This window comes from Penicillium coprophilum (assembly GCF_028826855.1).
Source record: "Penicillium coprophilum strain IBT 35676 chromosome Unknown utg000006l_segment0_segment0, whole genome shotgun sequence".
NCBI lineage: Eukaryota > Fungi > Ascomycota > Eurotiomycetes > Eurotiales > Aspergillaceae > Penicillium > Penicillium coprophilum.
Genome location: NW_026622725.1, coordinates 3,478,924 through 3,501,085, shown reverse-complemented (window position 1 = coordinate 3,501,085; position 22,162 = coordinate 3,478,924). Strand labels below are relative to the sequence as shown.

Sequence of the window (22,162 nt, the reverse complement as noted above, 5' to 3'; positions counted from 1 at the left end):
TCTTTCTTTCAGACATATTGTCTTTTTATTTCCTTTTTGTTCCTGATTACCGATTGGTTCTGGTCTATCCAGGCGTTCCGTTCCGCCTCTGTATATGTTGTTGATTATTTTTCTTTTGTCTCTCAGCCCGAATTTATTGATCGGTGCCAGATTCCTGCTGCTCGGGGTTGTTTCCGAGCTATAGAAAAAAGAACGGAATATAACCCTCGTACGAGAAAACATCCTCAGTGCTGCTGATCGATTGTATACTACGTAGATCTACGTAGTATAGCCTGCTTTCTTTTGCACACTCTCCGTGGTACGGCAAAATATGCGGACGGCTGATGGTACTATTGAATATGGGCACAGTGTTTCAACTCACGGATCAGATCGTCCCATTGAACATGTATCTGAATGCTTTTAATCTCTATTTTCCTCTAAAAAGGAACCATAATGCAAAGATACAGGCAGACGAGGCTACCACCAAACAAGAAATCCTAATCCCTTATACTAACGTTCCTCTCATTCATCCTCACTCTCCTCGCCATCCCCAGGCAACCCATCATCATCATCCGCCCTCTGCATTACAGTCTCAATAATCTTGAGCGTCGCCTTGAGCGGCAACCCAATAACGTTATCATAGCTGCCATCAATCTTCTCAATAAGAATAGACCCAAGTCCCTGCAACCCGTACCCACCAGCTTTATCCGCGCCCTCACGGGTGCGCACATAAGCCATTATCAAATCATCCGTAACGTCCCCGTCAAACCGCACCGACGTCTCCTCAACCGTACTCTCAATCGCATACCCAGGGTCGCGAGCACTCGCCAACGGCGCCATAGCCACAAGCGCAGTATAAACCTTGTGGTTTCGAGCATCACGCAACGAGCGCAGCATGTTGAGGTGGTGTGCTTCTGAGCGTGGCTTTTCAAGAATGGTTCCGGTAGACGGATCGACGACGACCGTGTCAGCTGCCAGGATCAGGGCTGGTTCGCCCTTGACCTCGTTGTTGATCTCTTGCTCGTAGACAGCTTGGGCTTTTTTCGTCGCTGTTGCGAGCACGTACTCAAATGGGCCTAGGCTTTTGGGTAGGTCTTCAATGGCGTTTGAGGGGATGATTTCTAGATTTGGGAGGCCCAGGAATGAAATTATTTGTTTGCGGCGTGGTGATTGTGAGGCCAGGATTACGCGCTGGCTGCGGAGACGATTTAGGGCTGGGAGGCTGAGAGGTGGTGGGCGTGGGAGTGGTGCACCGCGGGGAGCTTTCAGGATGGGTTTGTCGTAGGCTGGGGGTGGGTCGGAATCGAGGATGTCCAGGTCTTCCATGTGGGACAGGAGGGCTTCTTTTGAGTCTGTCATGTTGGGTGGTTTGGTGTTTGTTTGGTGATCTGGATGTTTTGTGGATGTTGCGGGCAGCAATGTGATGCGGGGAATCAGGTGTTGTCTCGGTTCATATATCGAGGTAATTCGTCTTTGCTTGCACACGATTGACCTTGCACGGATCTTTAAGGATATTCAATTGGGGATCCCGTCTGTGCTCAATGTCTTGTATGTTACTGAGTTGTGTAGAATGTAGGATCTGCGTTGCTTCACCTTGAAGTGGCTCGGTTTCTCCGGCAGATATCAGGCGGTAAGCCGACGTTCTCGGGTACTATTCATCGATGTTATTATGGCTGCTGTGGCCCTTCAAACACATGTGCAAGTCTATATTGAGATCTACCCGGGTCACCATTGCCTTGTTTGGTTCGTCTGGATTTTGAACCTGTACGGAGTAGGATATACATACTCTTTTACTCATTTGTATCATATGATTGGCAAGGAGACTGCACGAAATTATTCTCCGTCTGTTCACGTGATGCGATCAAAGTACGGCTCGGTCAAATGGTCCCAAATTTGATTGAAATTGAGAATGTACATGTGGGTGCTCATTCAGAGCTAGAACGAACTCGATTTCAGGCTAGCCGTTGGGAAAGAGGAACGCCCCGGTTGCTTCGCAGCAACAGCCGTGACCATATACATTCTGGTACCTAACAAAACAAACCAGAAAAGAAAAAGCTTCAATATACACAAGTTAGGACAAGTAGAAAGACAAGAAAAAATACAAAAGATTTGGCATCGTATTGACAGTCGTTTGTTCCACTGAATGTAGTGGAGGTGTGATTGACATCAAATCATATGCAAAGACCAGATCTGTCAGGCAACGAGGGATCCCCGCTGTTGATCATTTCCAAGATCTTGTTCGTAATACAGAGGGTGAATAGATAGACAAGGGGGGAAAAAGAAATTCGTAGTGTGGGTATAAAGGCCATGTGGTCCAAGATTCGAGAAAAACCGCTCGGACCTCGGCACATGTCTGCGGCCCCAGATCCCACCATATCGACCAGCGGAGGGGAACAGGGGCATGCAGGATGCTGATCGAAAGCGCAATAAGATGCCGAGGGAGATAGGATCATGTTGGGCGAAAAGAGTCGTCCACACGGCCGCCTTTGCTTTCGATCTCTGCGATAAGATCGTGGCGTTCTTGCAGCTTCACGTGGATAAAGTCCACGGTCTTTTGTAGAACGATGCTCTCACTTCGGCCCTGGCCCTCCAGACCAGGCACCAGTTCTGTCAAGCGATCGAAGCCTTCACGAATGGCTGCGCGTCGTTTTTGCTCCGAGGCAATGTGATTGCTCTTTTTTCTTGGTCGGTAAGGCGAGGCTTGTCCTTGTCCTGGGCAGACCCCTGTTTAGATGTCCCATTCGGTGTCGAGGACGACCGATCATGGTCATCGTCTGGATTCATCGTGGCAGTTAATGACTGGAGGATTTTGAGAGGAACTGAGGGCGTGGGGTAGATGCGCCGAGGGTATACAACGTTCGCTCGCGTTTTGGGTTGGATAGTTTGGCTTGCTACCGGTGTTCTGAGTCTCCGTCGAAGCAAGACATAGAGGTGATTGTCGGTAAACAATGGGAGAATGTGAAGGGAGAAACGGGAAACCGATAGGAAAGCGATAAGACCCAAGCCCAATGCGGAGTAAACTGGAGGCCGGGAACGGGCCTTGGCAACCTCTAAACGTCATAGAGAGGGTCCACTGAACACATCTTGCTTTTTGGTCTTTTTCCATGTCAACTTTGTTCTCACGTCTTACAACTTGATCCCTGCACATTCTTCCTATTAAGGATCATCTCCGCTTCAATTAAGATTTCTGTTAAGCGAAACGGTCATCTGGTCGCTCGTTTTTCATCTATAAACCCATTAGCCCAACCTTACCAAGTCACCGACGCCCCGAAGTTCTTGTGCCACCATGGAATTCGAGCCTCTCCGCGGCTCATGCTCCTGCGGCCGAAATGAATATCAAATCAATATTCCAGAAGATGTGAAAGATCATGCTCAAGTGTATTTCGACAGCAGCCGAGACAATCGTGAGGAACTTTAAGCTAAGCTTGTCGATCTCCCGGCTAATATCGAATCTTAGGTCGATTTCACGGTACACCTCTTTCGGCATGGCTACGAGTGCCTCTTGGCTGGTACCAGTCCCATACTCAGTCATTCTTCCCAGATGAATCTCACACTTCCATTCGCCGCACTTTTTCGCCTCGCCATGCACCCCAGACCCAGCGTGTCTTTTGTGGCTACTGTGGCACACCCTTGACATTCTGGACGGAAGATCCCATTGAAGAATCTAACTTCATGTCTATTACAATTGGCAGTCTGCTAGCAGATGACCAGCGTGCACTGGAAGATTTAAGGTTACTTCCTCAAGATTTTGACGAGGAAGCCCCCCGTGCTGGTATTTCGACCTCATCTGATCTAGCACCAGCTTCAGAAACAGCTTCGTCTTCTGCCATCATTCCGTCTACTGATGATTCCCCCAACATTTCAAGAAGTCTGCAGCACGGCAGGACCGCGGGGATCCCTTGGTTCGAAGAGATGGTAGAAGGTAGCCGCTTAGGTCGTTTGATGCGTTCTCGGCGTGGTATGGGAGTCAGTGATGATCAATCGACTTCAATCCAGTGGGAATTTAGCGAATGGCATGATGATGGGACTAGTGCGTTCGTGCAGCAGGATTCGGATTCCAGTGGACACTCTAGGGGAAAGAGGAAGCGGGTGAACCAGATTGATGTTGAGATTTGAGTCACCACCGAGGCGAGTAGAGGCATGGCCCCAAGTGCTATGAATGCCCCATGAGCTTTCGATATTTAATAAAATAAAAGAAATTTAATGCAAAAGTTCTTTTCGCGGTTTCTTGTTGGGATTAGTAGAAGTTAAAAGACCAAGAGTGATGAAAGACATCGGTGGAGTTATTGATAAGACCAAATTAATATAAATGTTGCTCTCACTCGCCGACTCAATGTTGTTAGTGTTGAGTTTAGTGCAACTGTTTGATGCCTGGTTCGTTTGCGTGACCGAACCATCTTATACTTGGATGTTTACTTGCATTCAATATTATGACTCTCCACTAACAAGGATATATAACAAGGCCGTAAAGCCTACAAGTTGGATTTATGTCTGGTATTCCATTGCATATCACACTGAGCTGTTTATGGAGGACTCGATGACAACTCCACTGCCAAGAGCAGGTTCCATATCCCATCTTGGCTGTGTTCGTAGGGCTGTATACCCCGGGCCAACCAACCCCATGCAATTTCTCTATGTGGAGACTTTTAGTGGACTTAAGGGGCTGTTAGTGTGGCAATCAAAACCCTGCGAGGATTTTCGACATTGTGGTTGGGTGTATGTCATGCAGACGGGATATATGTAATGTACTACTCACTTACTGGCCCTAACATACGGCTATAGAGCTTTTACATCTGTATATTCCATACCTCACTCACTGGCCATAGCATATGTTATATGTTATATATTATATGATGTACACTCCAAGGCATCTGCATTAATTTAAATACGATCGACGGTGAAAGTTTGGATTCGCAAAGCATACCCGAAGCGGTTAAGCGCGGTCCAGACGACATGGGGCTGAGCAACATCTGCTCTGTGACTTCCTGTAAATCTACCTTGAATAATGTACAATACTTTATCAAGAGCAGACTATGGTATACTGTGGGAAACCAAGCAAAGGATGTGGCGAGTGCAGGTCCAGGAAGATTCGGTGTGACCAAGCCAAACCGGCCTGTTCGCAATGCACCAGGGCCAAGCGGGACTGCCCCGGATATCGGGATCAACTGTCGCTCATGTTCCGGGATGAAAGCAAATCGGTAGTCCGAAAGGTGACTGCGGCCTCGACATTAAAGAATAAACGAGCGGAGCGATTGCCTCGCACTGCAGTCCTAGAAGGGAATCCTGTGCGGTCTGAGCTCAGTACCCCGGTGGTGGATCCGGGCTTTGATTTCAACACCGACCCACAGCATATCTATCTGATGCGGCAGTTTGAGGGTTTCCCATTGGAAATACATCCGTCACAGGAGCTTGAAACCGCGAAAGATGAAGCAATCTGTTATTTCATGCGATCCAATGCTCTGCCCGGCAGTTTCTGGACAAGTGAGATAATGTCTAATTTTTTGTTGCAGTCCGGGGGCCCTGCGAGTCAGAGAGCTATGAAGGCAAGCATGGTGGCTACCGCCACGGCTATGCTCTCGCGGGTAAGACATTTACCATCGCTTGGAGATGTAGCCCACAGAGAGTATGGATCCGCTTTGAGACTGCTTAATGTCGCTCTAGGCGATAAAGAGGAGGCGAAAACAAATCAAACACTAGGCGCGGTCATTATGCTTGCCGTGTATGAAGTAAGGGGGCTTCCATTCCCCCCGTTGGATGGTTGTTGACGCCCTGTTTGTAGGTGATTACATCAAGAGCCACGGAAGATATGGAGAGTTGGATCAACCACATCAATGGCGCAACAGCCCTGCTCGATATACGGGGGACTGATCAACTTAAGACTAATGCCGGTCTCCGCTTATTTTTGCATCTTCGGTATCAGATTGTGAGTGTCATTGATCACTCCTTCGACCTCAAGCTAACCCCTCAACAGATCATCAGTTGTCTACAACGAGACGCACGAGTACCTGAGTCACTTCTCGAATGCACGAAACTCGTAACATTTCTTCAGCCAGCAGAAGCTCACGGTAATCGCCTGACAATGATACTTGCCAACTTGTCGAACCTTCGCGCAGACATCCGCACCAATATGTACGAAAATGAAGGGGATATTGTATCAGCAGCCTCGGCTATCGAAGCCGATTTAATAGCCTGGTTGGCAGCTCTTCCCCCCGAATTCAACTATACCACCCATACAAAATCCCCCTTCGACTTTACTTTTCAAAAACGTTTCCGGGGTATATCGTCATACGACGATCAGTACCACGTGTATCCCAGCCAGTGGGTCTGCACTTCGTGGAATCAATACCGCAGCGCCCGAATCATCGTCAGCGATATTATTCTCTCCCACGTGCGGCGAATATCCGACAGTTCATCTGTGACCTCATTGTCCGAAGAGTTCCGTCTCCACTGCAGGACACTACGATTGACGATCCACCGGTTGGCAGTGGAGATCTGTCGCAGTGTCCCGTTTCACTTGAATGTCCACCAGACACAGAGCAACCCTAATCTCCCCCCACCTGAAAGCTATCTTGGAGGTCTTGTGATCCTCTGGCATTTGTTCATCGCTGGAGTGGTTGAGAACCCTCGACACGGGCTGCGCCGCTGGGTAGTCAAGTGTCTGGAATCGATTGGACACACGATGGGTATCGACCAGGCGCTGGCAGTGGCGGATGTTGTCGCTTCTGGCCTTATCTCTTTAGATTGTGTGACCGAGGAAGAAGACTGAAGCGTCTGATACGCCTGATTTGATGGGGCGACATCTACTTCAATTGTCCCACAAAGGAGATACTTGCCTCGAGGATAAAGTGACTGATATAGTTGTTTCATTCTCCATTTTCTTCTCTTTTACTTATTATGTTACATCAACAGCGTTAGCACATGTCTAATGATTTGTGTGTTTTTTGTGTTATAGCTTTGGGGGTTGGGATTGGGGCGCCTGATGTTTTAATGAATCACGAAGTGTCTCCAACAATCACAGGATTAGAGCCTCATGGTTAGTCAAACTTCCAATAGGATTTTAGGAAGAACATAACGAATCTTCAATGTCATACTTTGAAGCAAACTCGTGTGAAGTAGATTACGCTGGCTGCGCCCTGTGCACCTTTCCCGTATGGCGGGGCTGTAGGCTGTGTTCACTCCGCCACTCACAAAAGTCCTTATGCCTGTGCGCTTTACAGCTCTTACAAAATTGCTTTTATGATTGGTCAAATATGAAAGCACCCTATGACTTTACTTGACCTAGTTGCCCAGGTCACCCAAGGCGGTGGCTATACACGAATGAGTAACATCCCAAGGTTATACCATAGGGCTGCAGTCAAGTAGTCTGGCTTGTAATTTCCCACACCATTTTGTTCGTATGACATCTCGGGCTGACTCCTAAATTGAAACCCTTGTCTTGTCTATATGTCGGGGCCAAAACTTTGTTGGTCATGAACTGCCCAAGTGTGCCTTGGCAACTCTGCCCTATATTGTCCATTCTTTGTATACTAAGTTTCACAGCCGAGCTCCTACTATAGATGTCAGACACGGAATAGGTATAAAGAAGGTGTTTCCTGAGGCAAATCCTTTGTTTGGAACACACCATTCAAGAATCCGAGCAGCTTCTTAAGACAGTCAAGCCTATTGAGCAGATATTCTTTACCACTTCATCTAAAACATATACTCTCTTCGGCCGTGGGCGCTTCTGAAAAGATGTCGATATGGCACAGCTTCTCGTCCAGCCATCGGCAAGAACGCAAAGAGCGCAGAGCAGGGACAGCCGCATCAAGAACCACAACTGCACCAAATCATTCTCCATCATCGTCTCGAGGTCGCACGCATAGCTTTAATACATCAACGTTCCCAAGAGGGCAAGCCTCAGACCTACCGCCATCGTACGAAGAAGCACAACTTCCAACAATCAGAATCAGTTCCCCCGAAGAGCTCGAATCCGATTCCCAGTTCGCCTTTCTCGGCCAATTCCACACCATCTTCCTAGTCGATGACAGCTCAAGCATGAGAGGCGCACTTTGGGAAGAAGCCCGAGAAGCCATCGCAGCGATCGCACCAGTCTGCACAAAATATGACAAGGAGGGAATCGACATCTATTTCATCAACCACCGATCAAAGTCCCTCACCTCCTACAGTACCAGCTACAATACCAATTACAGTTCCAACCATACAGGGTCCTCCAACCTCATCAAATGCCCACAATTTGATGGCGGATACCACAACATCAGAACTGCACAACGGGTCAGCGAGATCTTCGCCTCCGTTAGACCCTTTGGCGGAACAGCAGTCGGGAGTCGACTGCGTAATATTCTGGACCCGTACATGGATCTAGTGGAAGAGAAAGAAACAGCGAAACGAGCACAGAAGGAGGCATCTAGGCGCGCGCAGAGATATGCCTCTGACTTGAACTGCCCTGAGCTGATGAAATCGGTTACACCGATTAATATCATCACTATTACCGATGGCGTGTTCACGGATGACGCAGAGAGTGTTATTACCCAGACGGCAGAGAGGCTGGATGGCCCCTGTCGTGCTATTCCGTGGCAGGTTGGGATTCAGTTCTTCCAGATTGGGAATGATCGGATGGCCCAGCAGTATTTGGAGGAATTGGATGAAGATCTTGGGCGACGGTGCAATAATTTACATCTGAGGGATATTGTTGATACTGTTTCCTGGCGAAATCGGGCTGGAAAGCGATTGGAAGGGGATGGGATTTTGAAGGCTGTACTTGGGGCCGTTCATAAGAGGTTGGATCGGAAGAAGATTGTATAGAGATTGGTAGTGTTGGGTATCAAGTTTTGAGAAATTTAGGCTGTGATTGCCAATCGCTTATTTTTGACCTAGAAAACTGACCTGCAGGATTAATTTCAGGAACCGCCCTGGTGGAGAATTCTCGGACATGTTGAGTTCTGCTTCTCTTATAATCTCACCAATAAGAACAATTAGCGCCGAGTAGATGTTTCTTAGCCTAGAATAATATACCTATAGGTACCCTAGGTTGTATATTAGTCAAATCATGCCGGTGAATCAATTCAATCTCATTCATATAGCCAGCCTTGGAATCTGACTGGTTTAATTAATCTCACTAATCTAATTAATCGCACTAATCTCACGACGCTAACTGTGTGGACGGAGTACCTTGCATAGAGATCGACGAACCACAATGGAGACATCGGATCATAAGCCACACCAAGAATCTGAGAATTTGAGATCATTTTCTTCTGCTATTGTCTATCACTGATATTATTCTGTACAGATCATCCCTAACTCCACCCTACATCACCGCCAATTTGGATCGTCAAATCCCCCGCGCCGATCTTCCACAAAACTGATTTGCCTTGATTTTCTTCTCTTCAACTGTTTCAACTTATACCGTTTCTACCGTTTCAATCCTTTCTTCCCTTGTTTCAAAACCCCTGCAGCCTCTTAGCGCCGGGCTCCCCTACGCAAGCACACGCAGGAACACCAACTCGGGTCGGCGCTTCCATCTTCCGCCCTCATTGGCCAGCCTTGTCGCCTTACACTGCGCCGGGGGAAATTGCACCCTCGCGGTTCCTGAAGCATTCGCCTCTAGTTGATCATTTGGTTTGGGCCCTGTGTCCAGGCCATGGAATTGTCGTGATTGTCTGCGGCCTTGCCCCCGAACACACCTGAAACCCGTTTATTCTTAGACCTGTCACTCGATCTTGAAACAGGTACAGCTTCCAATCCCGGCTATAATTATAGAACCGCCTTTGTGGAGTTGGCTTAGTGTCTGTGCTAGTGCCTGTGAGCTTTGTTTTGTTATATGAGCTTGGGCTTTCACCTACCCTTTTTGCTTTTGATCTCTATAGACCACTGTCCTTTCGTTGCCTTGCATTTGCGTGTACTCTACTGGGATTCTGTCTTTTAGCATTCTCTTTGGTTCTTATTTTGCATTGTTGTGCATTTTCTTTGATTCGTTCTTTTTATCTGTGCTATTACCTCTCTTTTACTCCGATTCTTGCTGTCTTTGCGATGATCTCAACCACCCTCATGACTTTCCTACTGTGAGTGTACCCAGTGCAATTGATATCTCCATGCGCTGACCACAATTCAGGATTACCAAACCGGAGATCCGGTCAGTCAAGCTGCTCGGATCATGGGATAATTTCTCCAAGCAATATGTGATGGAAAAAGACAAGCGAGTCGGACCCGGACACTGGAGAGGATGCCATACCTTTACGGATATGATAGGCGATGGACCAGAGAAGACCCAATGGCGAACAGGAGGTCTAAAGATGGGGGCTACTTACTGGTATTATGTGAGGCTCATATCCTCGCATATGAGATGAAAGAACTAACGAGAAAAAAAGTATTTGCTCGACGATGATATAGAGTATTACAATGAGGCAGAACCAGTAACCACAATGTGCCCGCTTCTTCCAGGACAACCCATGAATGTGTTAAACGTCCCTATCATTTTACCCGACAGCCGCGCACATGGACGCTCGGCAAGTGGCAGTTCCCAAAGATCCGAACATCTTCGGACCATGAACCCCGAAGACAAGTTTATGAACCCGCGGAAGCCACCACCTCAGCCTCAGTTTCAGCGTCTTCAGACATCTGCGCCAGTCCACCGCGAGCAGAGTCCCGGGAACTCCTCAGGTCAATCTCCGATGGCTGGAATTTACCGGAGTGTATCTCAACCGCGCAGCACCGCTCGTAAGGGCCACAAGAAAGATTCACGATCTATGTCTCCCCCGAGAGCCCGAGCCATTCTAGCTGCTTTGAGGCAGCCCGCCGAGGCGGATAGAAAGCTCGAGCCAGTCCAGCCAGTAAATGCTTCTAAGGTGGCACCGCTGCAGCAAGAGACTGTTGAGAATCGCCGCAACATCCCTGGGATCAAGGTCAGCGCTGGAATTGCGATTCCATCCAGCTCTCCCGACAAACTTGGTCCGTCCACCATTCAAAGTCGTCGTGCGATGAAAGCAACCGCTGGGGAAACGGCACCGGGCCGTCTTCTCACAGTGCAGACACGTCCGGAGCCCCGCAAACGCAGTCCTTCTCGTAGCGCAGCAAACGGAAACGCCACCGCATTTGACGAAACTCACGCGATCAGGGAAACTTTGAAAGATATCGCTAGCTCCGGTGACTTGCCCACACCAACTGCCGCATTCACCAAAGAAAAGAGGCTTCCTACACTCCCAAACACACCATCGTCAGTCATGGATGAAGCAGTTCGCGCCATCGACGAGAGGGACAAGGCAATGGACGGCGAGATCCCGCGCAGTCACTTCTCCAGCATGACAGCAACAACAATCGACTCTACCAACTCTCCCTTGGTGCCTGAATGTAGTCGATTCTCGGAATGGAGCACGGACACTGAGACCGAGTATAACCCGCACGAGTCGATGACATCGGCCTCCACCTCCGATTACCACCAGGACGAGCCTTCGGCCGACGAAAGATGGAGAACACCAGACCTCTCGCAGTCGGGCGATGGTGCAACCAATACCGACCCAAACACTCCTCACCTCACTGTCTACTCCAAACCATCCTCCCCGATCTCGGCATCTGGAGGACTCCCTCCCTGGAGCGTCGGTCTCCCTGAACTCACTCTCTCCCTGTCCACACCTGGTATCGACTGTTCAGGTCTGGGCATCGAGAACATGGACGAAGTGGAGAGCAATCCCAAGCGCCACGCTGCCTTATTTAGCGCCCTTGAATCCATGGAAGCCCTCGCGATGTCGCACAGCCCCGATGGTTCCCCGATCCTGCTCCCCGGGATCCACAAAGGCTCTGACTCAGAACGACATCTGCATGTCGCGGAGCGGAAAGTGAGCGAGGCCTCTCTTGAGCGCATTCGGTCCCGTCGCAGCAATGCCTCATTCCAAGGGAATGCTACCATGCAGGAGTTGATGGATGAGCTCAGCTACCTGAAGAATCTCATCCAAGCTGACATGGATGGGGCTCCATTCTGATGAGAGACCCCTTTTCAGGGGCTTCTGTCTCGCACCATCATTCTCATGCCTTTACTATCATAATACCGGCGCTGGTCGTCGGTATTGGAGTTATCGTACTCCGCATATGTACCATTTAGCTCTCAATAGAAGTAAGATCATATCAATGAAAATACAAACGACTATCATTTCTGAATGTGTGAATTCTACCAATCGAGTAGATAGTAGAAACGATTGTAAACTCCAGAGTGTTGATGAATCCCATACCAACAGATCAGAACACCAAAACGCGCCAAGAATCCCTTTGTATCCACCCACCGCGATCAACAGCTTCGGTCAAAAGGAACAGCGCCACGTCTCGTGTCTTAAACCCCTAATGTTCCCATAATAAGAATGGGCTGAATGTGCTCTTTGTCTTGACAAATAAACACCCACAATGGCAGCCGAGGGCCCCCAACTGACCCCGGTCGGGGAGAAGTCCCTACCAGCAAAATGCAAGGCGCAGGCCGTGGCGTACTGTCCCACGATGGACCTAATAGCGCTGGTGACCGAGGACGAGGAACTGCGCGTATTCCGACTTAATGGACAGCGAGTATTCGGGGGTTCTTTTGGTGGAGATCCGTACCTAGGCGAGGATGAAGAGGATGGCGAGATTAGAGGGATGGCGTGGAAGGGAAATGGTGAGTTTGGCATTTCGTTGTCATTGGGCTAAGCTATAAATCTTTTCCTACGATTTGATCTTATCGGCTTTGCTTCTATATATCTTTCAATTGTTCACTAACGCTACACCAGGTCGCCTCCTCGCTGTCGCGTGTGGAGATGGCTCGCTCCGCATCATCAGTTCGTATACTGGGAAGACGGTGCACCACTACCAGACCTATCAGCAGAAAGAGGAGCAGTCTGATCCCACTGAAAACTCGATACCCAAGACAACATGCGTTGGGTGGGGTGTCAATTTTACAGATAGCAAAGCCGCACAGCGGCAACTGGATGAATCCGCGGGCCAGGTCTCCGTTGACGATCTTTTAGCACCAGGAGTATATCCTTCCAAGGCAACTGCGATGCTCAAAGCGGATTTACCGAGGGAACTTGCCTTGCTGGACATTGAGAGTTCGTTACCGAAACTGAGTACCCTGCCTGCAACCGGAGGCGACGACGATGTCTTTAGTTCGCGGGCGTCTCTGGACGCCATATTCCATTCTTCGAAGGATACTAATGACTCGGTTGATGTGCTCTCTGTCGGTTTCGACGATGGAACCGTCCACCTGCGCATATTTGATTGCTTTGAGATTGGTTCTTTCCCTGTGGGAAGCTCCCCCGGTATCTCCGACTCGTGCCGTATCCTGCGGCATTCTTCGCACCCCTTGAGCTCTACGCATGCCCTGCTGGTATCGCCGGCTAAGGGAGATACTCGTGGTCCGCTTGAACTTGTTACCATGGATCTTCGCTTTATCACGAAGTCTGGGAGATATCTGTCTCTTCTTGCGTCAAAGACTACTCAGCTTCAGAATTTGCTGCGATATATCGGTCAGGTGCAACGGCAGATTGAGCTTGAGTGGAAGAATGCGCAGGAGCTTCCTGCGCGGTTCTTGCGCAGTGTTAATGAGGACTTGAGGGAGAAGTGCCAGTGTGATTTTATCACCGCTGTCTACCACTTGGTGGTTACCGGTCATTGCTTTGAGCCGATGAAAGAGTTCCTCACGGATATTGTTGGGGAAAGAGTATGTGAGCTTTGCGATTTGGGTAATGGTGCGCTAATGGACGACATAGGGCCACAAAAGATGGGATAAGGCCGTCTCAGGCGGCTACGAGAGTATTCGACGACTGACACACGAATGTCTGCTTCCAGCGTTGGAACGCAGTCAAGTCCTTCTCAGTCGATTGGTTGGATTATCTAAATTCCACAAGCTAAGCGATGTCCTTGGGCTGGACACAACGAAGCTCAATACTATCGTGGAGACACTCGATTGTCTCCATCTTCTGGCACACCATGTCCTCACTCATGCCAACGAGGAACTGGGTCAATTCGCCGCTTTCTCCAGATGGCTTCGTCAAGAGATTCATGTTCTCAACAGCGATCCCTTGTCGCAAACACTAGAAGAGATGCAGGAGAAACGAGACTTGTTCGATGTCCCTCCTACTGTGAAGTACATCAAAGGCGCATTGACCAAAAGTGCGCTGCGGAACTTCATCCGCCAACTTCCTATGATTGGAGTTGTTCAGCCTCCTGCCCCTCCCACTGATAAATGGCTTCCAGATGGCCATGACCGCTCGTTCTTCGACACCTATAAGTCCCTTCTTCAACAGCAACGCGAGTCTCGGGACAAGGGCAGTGATGGTACATCTGTCGAGACGCCTAAGCTCAATGACTTGACGAAGCGTCTAGGTGTCCAGTTTGAGAAAGTCTTTGGGGATATTGCCTTGACTCAACGCAGGGGAATCCTCCATCGCTCGCCTTTGACGCTACACTCTGATTGCGACCAGGAAGTTATCGATCTTACTTTCTGCTACGAAGTAAGTTCGAGACTGAGGGCTTTTGTCTCAGATGCTAATTTGCGAAACAGGATGTCGTAGAAGGCCAGCCTTGCTCGATATACGTCGCTACCCGATCAGTCACATCAAATCATCAAGGTTCGGCATGCAGTCTCCCTTATATTACAACTACTTATACCCGCGTAACCAGTCTACCTCTACCGCGTCGTCCTCAACTCCGTCGGCGGTGTCAGCTCAACAAGGAGCACGTCTCTTGCAACCCTCGACTTGCAAGATGGTGAAGTCCGCCAACTCCAATTCGTCAACGACGATACACTTATGGTCCTCTGGCGCGACAGCAGTAAGTTATTTACAAACCCACTTGTTACATCTATAATAGGTTCTGTATGCACAATCTAACAATCTATCCAAACAGAGGGTTCCTCCTATCTCCTCAACTTCCCCTTCCAGCCCGCTTCAACACAATCACAAAGCGATACAACCGACTCATCACCTCTTGTACTGGACTACATTGAGTGTGACAGCACGTCATCCGCTCCCAAGCCTACTACATCAGCTACGACACTAGATCTCTCGGCTGAATCCCCTCATGCGAGTGTCCTCATACATCGCTTTGCTCTACATGGCCCTAAGGCGCGGCCTGTGCATGTTGACGTCAATGGTCGGAAGGGACGGCGCGCTATTTGTGTGTTGTATGGGGATGCTATGCGGTATGAGGTTTTGGATTTGGATGCTGCCATGGAAGAGGACGAGGACGAGGAAGATGACGAGGATTACCAAGAAGGGGAAGAGGAGGAAGAAGATGATGATGAAGAGGAAGATTCCAATAGTGACGAAGAGAATGATGAGAATTAAGACATTATTATACGGAAATCCAGACCGCGTTTGGATGATATGGAACCTCGGGTTAGGGGGCTTTCCCGTAGGATACTTCGAGAGTCACACTTCTCGGTCTTGACAGGGCAGTGTGGCTAACACAACAACACAGGCCCCCTTCAGGGATTTGCCTTCAACTGACTTTGGCCTGGCCTGCTACATAAATTTCTCAGAGGATAGCGATTCCGATTTGAATAGTCTGTCATCGGCGTGTTCTCCCTTTTTACCTAGTTGCATGCCTTGTTGAGTTGACACTCATTCGCCTCTCTGCTCCATCTTTCTTCTTCCTCTTCGAATTGAGTTCCTCGAGGATGGGATGTAAATTTGGTACTTTGGCTAGATAGAGCACCACATAGAGTACAATATAGCAACAGGAGCAGATCAATATCATTATAGACTGGTCTGATTGGACTTTTACCCTCTGAGGTTGATTCCGTTATTTATCAGATGCACAGTAGGATGAAAGGCTTATGAGTGCCCAGCTCTCTACCCCAAGCACAAATGTTCAAGCTTCTATGACATGAAAAAATCTAATGCCTCTGCAGAATTTGATATCCAGTGCTCTTGGCAGTAATCGTCTAAGAAAGCCAACTTTTGATCACCCACAAGAACCGTCCATTGATCTTTGCCAGCGGCATTCCACAAAAGGCAATTGCTCGGCAGCGGGAACTGAAGTTCACCTGCGGTTAACAAAGACCGCACTGCATTGATATCACCACGGCTTCCGTCTCTTATAGTAGAGCTGGTTGCCTTTCCACAAACCTTATACAAGGCTATATTGAATCGTTTGATTTCTTCGATGCCAACCCAGATGAAAGAATCCAAGTCGGTTTCTCCATATTTGGCAAGAATGTTCGGATAATAGAACATGCCTAGCTTTCGACAACTTCGGACAAGAGCATCGAGTAATCCCAAATCAGCAGGGGGAAGGGTGATTTTGAGGTCAAAATCGATAGCAGCCCGGTTGCTGATAACGAAAGAGAAAATGATATGTAGTAGGATAGCCTGGTACATTGCGATTGGCCAGACACAGGTACTGCAAGCCTCAATTGCCTCAGAGGCATCCCATTTCTCCTACAGAGAGCCTTAGTAAAGCTGGCGTATTGTGGAGAAACAGCGCAAACCTTTTGATCTCGAAGGGCCAAGTCGAGTTTACCATGGAGCTCTACTGCTGCTGATTGTGCAGATTGCTCTCTGGTAGCCCACAGGCCTATCACAATCATTGATTGAATCAGAAAGGGCGTTTCATGACGTACATCGAATGACCCTTTGTGAATAAATGGCCAAGAGAGGTGAAAAGTCTCAAAGTAAAGACGTATGTAGTGCTCCGTCTTTTCTGCATTCTGTAACCGTGGCTGATCATGCTTCACGCTCGATGCGCGTTGTGTTGCAGAGGTGGGAGATGGATTTTCTGCCGTACCAGTAGAGTCGTCGTCGAAAGAGCACTGGATCTTACGACGTCGACACTCATCGCAAGGTACACCTCCTTCGCATCGAGACTTAGCCGCGTGGCAGTTCTCACAAGCTCGCTGTGCACGCTTGAGAGGTTCAATTATTCCATGACGTTGACGAACATGGCGTCGAAGTGTGTCACTGAGTTCCAGATGGTAAGAATTGGTGAGAATCAGTATATGAAGAAGGAGGTTACCTTCGTCCAAATCCTCGACCACAGTTGGAACATGTGAAAGACTGCCGGAGATGTTTTCCTTCATGGCGATGCAGGTGCTCCTTGCGCCGGTAGCTGGCGTTACAGCCAGGAAAATAACATTTGAATGTATCGGAGTTCGACACAGCCGCAGATGGGTGTTCTAGTGCATCTGAGCTTGCCATAAGGTCGAATACTGGAGGTGATGAGAGATGACAATGACGCGTTGATCTCATTCCAGGACGCTATCATTGGTTGATTAGGGATTCCATACCCCGTCCACCGGCCTCCCACCGGCTTCCCACCGGTCTCCCACCAAGAGTGGGATGCCACTGCTATCAACCAATTCTACGAACCTGATGGATTCCAATTGCGTCTTTCTTTAGTAATATATCCTATATTCCCAAGGGGCCGATAAGTCAAAATTCAAATTGCCAAGACTGCGCGCAAGTATAAGTTCACAGCAAGTAGCTCGATCATTGACACCCATTACAGCACATCTTTCCTTACAATTTCCTACAATTATTTTCTTCCCAAATGGCTCCAACCATCCTCGTCGTCGGTGCCACAGGCAACACTGGCCAGGCTGTTGTTGAAACCCTGCCAAAGTTGCTTCAATCAAGCAAGACTTTGTCCGACCACCGCATCATTGCTCTTACTCGTTCCTCCAAGAGTCCAGTGGCCCAAAAGCTCGCCAAACTGCCTGGAGTTGAGGTGATGGAGCAGAACTGGATTGAAATCACCTCCGACTGGCTCCGTGAACATCAAGTAGTCAGAGCATTCATTGCACCACACAACGAGCCGAGTCAATTTTCCGAGGAGTCTACATTCCACGTTGCCGCCTTGAACGCCGGAGTCAAATACGTTGTCCGAATCTCGACCACTGCTGCAAATGTCCGCCCGGATTGTAAAGCTTACTATCCACGTACACACTGGGCGATCGAGGCTCTGTTGAGCTCGCCCGAATTCAGCAACCTGCAGTGGACTTCACTCCAGCCCAACGTCTTTACAACTTTCTATCTGTCGGGTGCTGCGGAATTCATCAAACAGTACCGCAAAACCGGAAAACAGGGGGGGCTCAAACTGATGGCGTCGATGGATGCGCCTGTTGGTGTGATTAATCCCAACGATGTTGGAGTCTTTGCGGCTCATCTTTTGTCCCAAGACGATACTGCTGTGCACAACAAGGCCAAATATGTTCTTAATGGACCAGTTGATATTACTGGGAAGCAGGTCGTGGATTTGGTCGAGCAGTACACTGGTACACAGGTTGAACATGTCGACTATCAAGATATGTCGTTCGTGGATATGCTCTATGAGTACCAATATGCGCCGACCCATCAATCAAAGAACGTGATCACCTCTATCAAACACGCTGCGGAGACTGCATGGGATGGAAAATGCACGGCTTCGACCACGAGCAAGGCAGTGTTGGAGCTCGCTCCACCCAAAATTACACCTGCTGAGGCATTGAAGGGACTTCTGGAGGGGTAAGAGGCCAGTCAATAGTACGTGCTGACTCAATGGTGTCAAATCGTTCTCTTCTTCTTTCATTCTAGACCAATAAGATATGTATGTCGCTCCTTTGTTCATAGCTTTTCCCGGGTCCCCCCATATAGCGACCATATCATCTCAACCGAGGATCTCGAGACGCCATCGATAGTAAAGACGAATAGAGATTAATATAGGACTAAGAGCAAATATAATAGATATGATCCCGTATGTAAGGGGCCGAAGGTTCCCAATTGTCAGTTTTGTTCACCTACTATACAATAAAAGCGTATAAAGCAGGGTGTAGAAGGCAAGGCCATCTTACAACTGCGAGAAGCAACAAAGGATCTGGTCCTCGTTAGATTTTTAAACCGGGCCTGAGATTATGATTGCCAAGCATTGCAAGCTTGCTCAAGTGCTGATCCCAATGCAAGTCCGACCTGTGCTCTCATTCTCCACAGCGGGAAGTTCCCCATCACGCTAAGAATGAGCCTCCCGTTCAATACTCAGAGGTAAAATGATGCGGCCTGGCCATAGCAGCAGCGCGCGAGATTTTCCCGTTGCGGAGCAAGAAAGATGCATGGTCAAAATCGACGTATAAAACAAGTTTCGGACGAGATAATTCGTGTCCCGAATGACATATATATTCTCAAGGTATGGCTCGCAGGAATCGGATGTAATGATGAGTGGGAGTAATATAGAGCTAGTACCTAGTACAACATACTCGGCGGCTCACCTCGAATCAAAAGAGGTTCCATCTTGAGGTAGACTTCCAAATCATGGACCAATCTTGTTTTGCAAGTAACGTAGACTATATCGTGGATTCGTCTTTATACAATACGTGCTCTTGGCGAAATGATTGACAGGCTGTTCTGGGCTGAGTGCAGAATGAGAAGAGATGTCATAGGCCTGGAGTATCGAAACTGGGATGAAGCCTCGTGAAGAATAGCTAGAAAGAGCCAGTCGCATGTAATCGAGGAAAGAAGAAGAAATCGGGGGCGAGACTTCAAGGGACATGAGACCAAAATAGCTGCATGCATACTGGTGTCCAATTTGCTACGATTTGATTACCATTCAGCAATGGCTTCGCAGCACTGATCTTTGGGGGCAAAGTACCTGGGGTCATACAGCAGCCTGTTTTGCTACCAATGATACTGTTGTCATTAGAATATATAAAGCAGAGAACTACTAAGGCGATGTCTGAGAAGAGCCTGTGTTGTATTCCGACCGTACCAAATCCTCTTTCTCTTATAGCTGTTCACCATGAGCTCATCGCTGTTCTCCGTAGAGGGAATCAGTCGGGCATTAAGCATTGAATTCCTCAGTCTCGGGCTCTCTGTGGCGGGCCTTGGAGTGTTATCTCATGTATCAATTTTTCGCACTTTGCCAGTAGAAGAACATCTCTATGGACTTCTCGGCCTGTATATCGTGACCCTTTGTTTGGTCGCGCTCATATACATTTTCGCCACAAATCTTGCGATATTGCAAATACTCATCCGCGTGGGCTGGATTGCTTTCACATTCAATGCGGGCCTTATATCGAGTATTGGAATTTATCGGTTATTTTTCCACCGTCTAAATCACTTCCCAGGGCCTGTGCTTTCCAAACTGTCCCGGTTTTATGATGCCTACCTTGCAGGCAGAAACGTCCAGTATAATGTGGAAATTGCAAGACTGCACGACACATACGGCGATTTTATCCGAACTGGTTGGTCTGACATGATCGGGGTACATAACCCAAGGCTGATTTGGAGACTTGCGTTTCTATAGGGCCGCGGGAAATCTGCATTGTTCGAAAATCCGCCGTGCCGCTGATATTTGGTCCCGAGTCTAAGTGCTTGAAATCAACATATTATGCTCAGGTGTCGACGCAGGCCAAGTTTTGTTCGATTCATCAAACGCGCGATGTAGTGGATCATCGGAAGCGACACAAGGCATGGGACCGTAGTTTCAGCATCAGGGGTGGGCAGAGCAACCTTTGATCCTAAGTCTTTCTCCCTACAGTACTAACTATCTCTAGCCCTTGCGACCTACGAGCCACGTGTCAAGGATAAGGTAGACCAGTTTGCTGCTTATATTGGAAGAAATCTAGGCCAACCTCTTGATGCTAGTGCCTGGTCAATGTTTCTCAGTTTCGACATTATGGGAAATGTTGGATTCGGCAAAGAATTCAACAACCTGGCTACAGGCATTGAGCATCCGGCGATCAAAGGCATTCATGACCATATGGCTGTTCTCGGAACAATGGGCCATGTTCCTTGGCTTTTGAATCTAGCCAATCGAATCCCAGGAGCAGTGTCTGGGTATTCCAGCTTTTTCCAATGGTGTACGAATGAAATTGAGCGAAAGCAAAAGGTACGCAAGTTGGTCTCCGCACACGTATCCAGCATAGTACTTATGAATACAGGAGTGGGATATGGACAAGAGCCCACAGGATATTGTCTCGTGGCTGTTGAAAGCCTATGTCGAGAAGGATATATCTGCGGCTCCAACCGAGGCTGCTCTCCATCAGGATTCCCGAGTGGTTGTAGTGGGTGGTAGTGAGACTGTAGCTACTACTTTGGCATCTGCGCTATACTATCTAGCCAAGAATCCTGCAGTGCTATCAAAGCTGCAATGCCATTTAGATGAAGTCATGCCGGGAAGGTCAAAGGATTGGTCATATGAGAAGGTCAAGTCTGTCACTTATCTTGACGATATCATTCATGAAACACTTCGCCTGCGACCTGCGGTAATGACGGGTGGATACCGCGTTACCCCAGCCGAGGGATTACAGATCGATGAGGTGTACATTCCCGGGGATGTCAATGTTTTCGTTCCCGTGCAGTTGATTCAGACAGATGAGAGGTACTACACCGATGCCAAACAATTTGTACCAGAGCGATGGAACGAGAAGACAGAGATGTGCTCAGAGAGCGCTCCCTTCTTTCCATTTCTCCTTGGTAAGTACTACCCAACCCAAGCTTCATGATTGGTTCCCTGACACGATTCTCTAGGACCTTACACTTGTCCCGGGAAGAATTTGGGCATGATGAGCCTTCGCATTTCGCTTTCCACTTTGGCCCAATTGTTCCACATCCAATTCGGTCCCGGCGAGACTGGAGAGGCATTTGAGACCGAGACTCGGGATACTTTTACCACCACACTTCCTCCATTACAAATTCAATTCCAGCCGCGCTAATAAGAGAGTTGAGCTACGCCCATGTTGTATATTGTTCAAGAGAGTTGCTGAGAGGTGGAAGATTGTGTCGCGTGCACTTCACACGGCTCCTCAATTCATCACTATATGTTTTGCAACCTCTTCCTATAAACTAATGCGAATATCTTTCAAACGTAGACCTGATATGTCATGAAGCATCATATGAAAAGGCTGCGAAGCCTCACCTACTCGAGGTCGGAGATGTCTCGCGAACTCACTATTATAGAGCACGAGGATACCAGCACATCTAATACTCTATTTAAGTTAGAGAGTCACCCACGGTGTGTTGACATGTAGTAATATGGGTTGTTTGTCTCTTTGCCAATTCTAATTACAAAACCTAGCGCAAGTATTTACCCTCGAGTGATCATTAGGCCAACAAAGACCTTGGATGGTCCATGAATGATTGGGATATCCATATAACCTAAGGTGGCCATTCACAAAAGATTATAGAATTTAGACCAAAATACTGTTCTTTACGTAGTTAGAATTGAGGCCCTTCTGGTTGGAAATCTCACGGGATATGTG

The 22,162-nt window shown here is 48.4% G+C and overlaps 10 protein-coding genes across 10 annotated transcripts; 7 read left to right on the top strand and 3 right to left on the bottom strand.

The window, feature by feature from the left end:
• Positions 1-501: 501 nt before the first annotated feature.
• Positions 502-1,338, bottom strand: N7500_010302 (nucleotide diphosphatase; the record flags this gene model as incomplete). The annotated part of the gene is made up of 1 exon (XM_056681440.1): positions 502-1,338. One exon carries the CDS (start codon positions 1,336-1,338, stop codon positions 502-504), a length of 837 nt encoding a protein of 278 aa, XP_056528822.1.
• Positions 1,339-2,428: 1,090 nt separating this feature from the next.
• On the bottom strand, positions 2,429-2,763 carry N7500_010301 (uncharacterized protein; the record flags this gene model as incomplete). Its single annotated transcript, XM_056681439.1, has 2 exons — positions 2,429-2,651; positions 2,702-2,763. The coding sequence occupies 2 exons, from the start codon at positions 2,761-2,763 to the stop codon at positions 2,429-2,431; spliced, it is 285 nt and encodes a 94-aa protein (XP_056528821.1).
• Positions 2,764-3,265: 502 nt separating this feature from the next.
• On the top strand, positions 3,266-4,095 carry N7500_010300 (uncharacterized protein; the record flags this gene model as incomplete). The annotated part of the gene is made up of 2 exons (XM_056681438.1): positions 3,266-3,383; positions 3,437-4,095. 2 exons carry the CDS (start codon positions 3,266-3,268, stop codon positions 4,093-4,095), a joined length of 777 nt encoding a protein of 258 aa, XP_056528820.1.
• A 917-nt stretch (positions 4,096-5,012) lies between these two features.
• Positions 5,013-6,745, top strand: N7500_010299 (Zn(II)2Cys6 transcription factor; the record flags this gene model as incomplete). Its single annotated transcript, XM_056681437.1, has 2 exons — positions 5,013-5,705; positions 5,759-6,745. The coding sequence occupies 2 exons, from the start codon at positions 5,013-5,015 to the stop codon at positions 6,743-6,745; spliced, it is 1,680 nt and encodes a 559-aa protein (XP_056528819.1).
• Positions 6,746-7,710: 965 nt separating this feature from the next.
• On the top strand, positions 7,711-8,781 carry N7500_010298 (uncharacterized protein; the record flags this gene model as incomplete). Its single annotated transcript, XM_056681436.1, has 1 exon — positions 7,711-8,781. One exon carries the CDS (start codon positions 7,711-7,713, stop codon positions 8,779-8,781), a length of 1,071 nt encoding a protein of 356 aa, XP_056528818.1.
• A 1,242-nt stretch (positions 8,782-10,023) lies between these two features.
• N7500_010297 (uncharacterized protein) lies at positions 10,024-11,951 on the top strand (the record flags this gene model as incomplete). Its single annotated transcript, XM_056681435.1, has 3 exons — positions 10,024-10,037; positions 10,088-10,292; positions 10,344-11,951. 3 exons carry the CDS (start codon positions 10,024-10,026, stop codon positions 11,949-11,951), a joined length of 1,827 nt encoding a protein of 608 aa, XP_056528817.1.
• A 415-nt stretch (positions 11,952-12,366) lies between these two features.
• Positions 12,367-15,278, top strand: N7500_010296 (uncharacterized protein; the record flags this gene model as incomplete). The annotated part of the gene is made up of 6 exons (XM_056681434.1): positions 12,367-12,610; positions 12,723-13,651; positions 13,701-14,444; positions 14,495-14,561; positions 14,614-14,763; positions 14,839-15,278. The coding sequence occupies 6 exons, from the start codon at positions 12,367-12,369 to the stop codon at positions 15,276-15,278; spliced, it is 2,574 nt and encodes an 857-aa protein (XP_056528816.1).
• Positions 15,279-15,812: 534 nt separating this feature from the next.
• On the bottom strand, positions 15,813-17,129 carry N7500_010295 (Zn(II)2Cys6 transcription factor; the record flags this gene model as incomplete). The annotated part of the gene is made up of 3 exons (XM_056681433.1): positions 15,813-16,373; positions 16,424-16,892; positions 16,948-17,129. 3 exons carry the CDS (start codon positions 17,127-17,129, stop codon positions 15,813-15,815), a joined length of 1,212 nt encoding a protein of 403 aa, XP_056528815.1.
• A 352-nt stretch (positions 17,130-17,481) lies between these two features.
• On the top strand, positions 17,482-18,438 carry N7500_010294 (NmrA-like family protein; the record flags this gene model as incomplete). Its single annotated transcript, XM_056681432.1, has 1 exon — positions 17,482-18,438. One exon carries the CDS (start codon positions 17,482-17,484, stop codon positions 18,436-18,438), a length of 957 nt encoding a protein of 318 aa, XP_056528814.1.
• Positions 18,439-20,577: 2,139 nt separating this feature from the next.
• Positions 20,578-21,616, top strand: N7500_010293 (Cytochrome P450; the record flags this gene model as incomplete). Its single annotated transcript, XM_056681431.1, has 3 exons — positions 20,578-20,790; positions 20,843-21,377; positions 21,432-21,616. 3 exons carry the CDS (start codon positions 20,578-20,580, stop codon positions 21,614-21,616), a joined length of 933 nt encoding a protein of 310 aa, XP_056528813.1.
• Positions 21,617-22,162: the final 546 nt, after the last annotated feature.